We start from the raw sequence: 1,478 nt of genomic DNA, 5'->3' as shown, positions 1-1,478 counted from the left end.
ACGTTACAAAGGCAAAGCATTACCTTCCATTTTCGTTGCGTTGGACTGTGGCTGTTGTTATTGTCACGTGTGCTTTTCCTTACTGAAACAACATACTGACACCCCCATCCTTACGTTTTTAGTCAGTTTCCAATGTATTTTTGTTATTGAGTTACTCACGTGAAAGCTACCACGTGTGTGGTTGGCGGGTGCTCTGGTGTGGTTTGCTTCTTCTTTCCTATCAAACATCTATCGTCCTTATCTCCCCTCCTTTTTTTATGTTTGTTGCTCTCTTGTAACACCTGTAATCTTCTGGCGCTCATATGACCTTATGCAGTTGCGAGCGCCGTAATACCTCTACTAAAACAAAATCTAAAAAGCTACCAACGTGTGCCCCGCTCGCTCAAACGACCTTATATTATTCATGTATATTATATATAGATGCCAGCGCCGTAATACTCACATCAAAAGAAACAATCTGTTCTGATGTATTGTATTGTATCTCACAACTGCCTGTGTCGAAGCGGATTGCCCCTGTGGATGGTATAAATAAATGTGGGGCCGTGTTGACAAAACCAGTCGCCCCTCTCTATACGCGAGTGGAGATCATATCGGCCGAACATAATTTACAAACCGGCGTTGGGTGGTTGGCGGGTGCTCTGTTGTAGTTTGCTTCTTCTTTCCTATCAAACTTCTATCGTCTTTATCTCCCCTCGTTCTTTTTTTCTTTTTTTTTTGTTGTTGTTACTCTCTTGTACCACCTCTAATCTTCGGCACTTATATAACCTTATTGTGTTGCAAGTGCCGTAAAACTCTTGCTAAAACTCAACAGGAGGCCCGGGTTTGATTCCCGAATGGGGAGAAATTTTTTTATCAAGCGTCTCGGTCTTACTGCTTGGCTGTTGTTTCTCTCTCAGCCCGGATTGGCCCTGTCAGCCAGGGTTGTATGCCTGCCTTCCAAATGATTTAAATTGTGTCCATGTTGGTGTAAAAACATCTACATTAAAATTCATTTAAAAAAGAAGAAAAAGTATATATAATTTTAAAAAATATTTATTCTTAGATGACCATATAGATGGATGTCCATCTTGTGCCCAACGGTTGTAGAGACTTCCCGGGGTGCGGCCCCTTTCATCGTTACCATGGCAACCAGTGCTGAGCAGAACGGCGTCGAGGGCAAGGTCAAGGACTCTGCGGGCGCTGTTGGGACCGCAGCTGGTGGTGACGTCAGTGGCAGTGTCGTTTGGTATGTGCATTGTTGCTGTTGCTGTTGCTGTTGTTGTTGCTGTTGTTGTTGTTGACTTATATTGGTGAGAGGCCTCTGATTCCTACATTCCCTTGTTAAGTTTGTGTATAGGTCTGTAATTTGTTTGTGTGTTATTGTGTGTGGGGGGGGGCGGGGTGCTAGAGAGAGAGACAGAGAGAGAGAGAGACAGAGAGAGAGAGACAGAGAGAGAGAGAGAGAGAGAGAGAGAGAGAGAGAGAGAGAGAGAGAGAGA

At 44.0% G+C, this 1,478-nt stretch overlaps 1 protein-coding gene across 1 annotated transcript in view; it reads left to right on the top strand.

Moving 5' to 3' along the window:
• Positions 1-834: 834 nt before the first annotated feature.
• The window catches only part of LOC101851705 (ecotropic viral integration site 5 protein homolog), a gene marked incomplete at its 3' end in the record, with an annotated part of 16,497 nt that continues 15,853 nt past the window's right edge, over positions 835-1,478 (top strand). Inside the window, 1 exon segment of the mRNA XM_013091072.1 lies at positions 835-1,205. Within this exon segment, the coding sequence (XP_012946526.1) occupies positions 1,059-1,205 (147 nt within the window).

The sequence above is a fragment of the Aplysia californica genome, unplaced genomic scaffold (genome assembly GCF_000002075.1).
Source record: "Aplysia californica isolate F4 #8 unplaced genomic scaffold, AplCal3.0 scaffold02004, whole genome shotgun sequence".
Classification (NCBI taxonomy): domain Eukaryota; kingdom Metazoa; phylum Mollusca; class Gastropoda; order Aplysiida; family Aplysiidae; genus Aplysia; species Aplysia californica.
The sequence above is the reverse complement of the archived record's forward strand: the minus strand, read 5'-3'. Positions and strand labels throughout refer to the sequence as shown.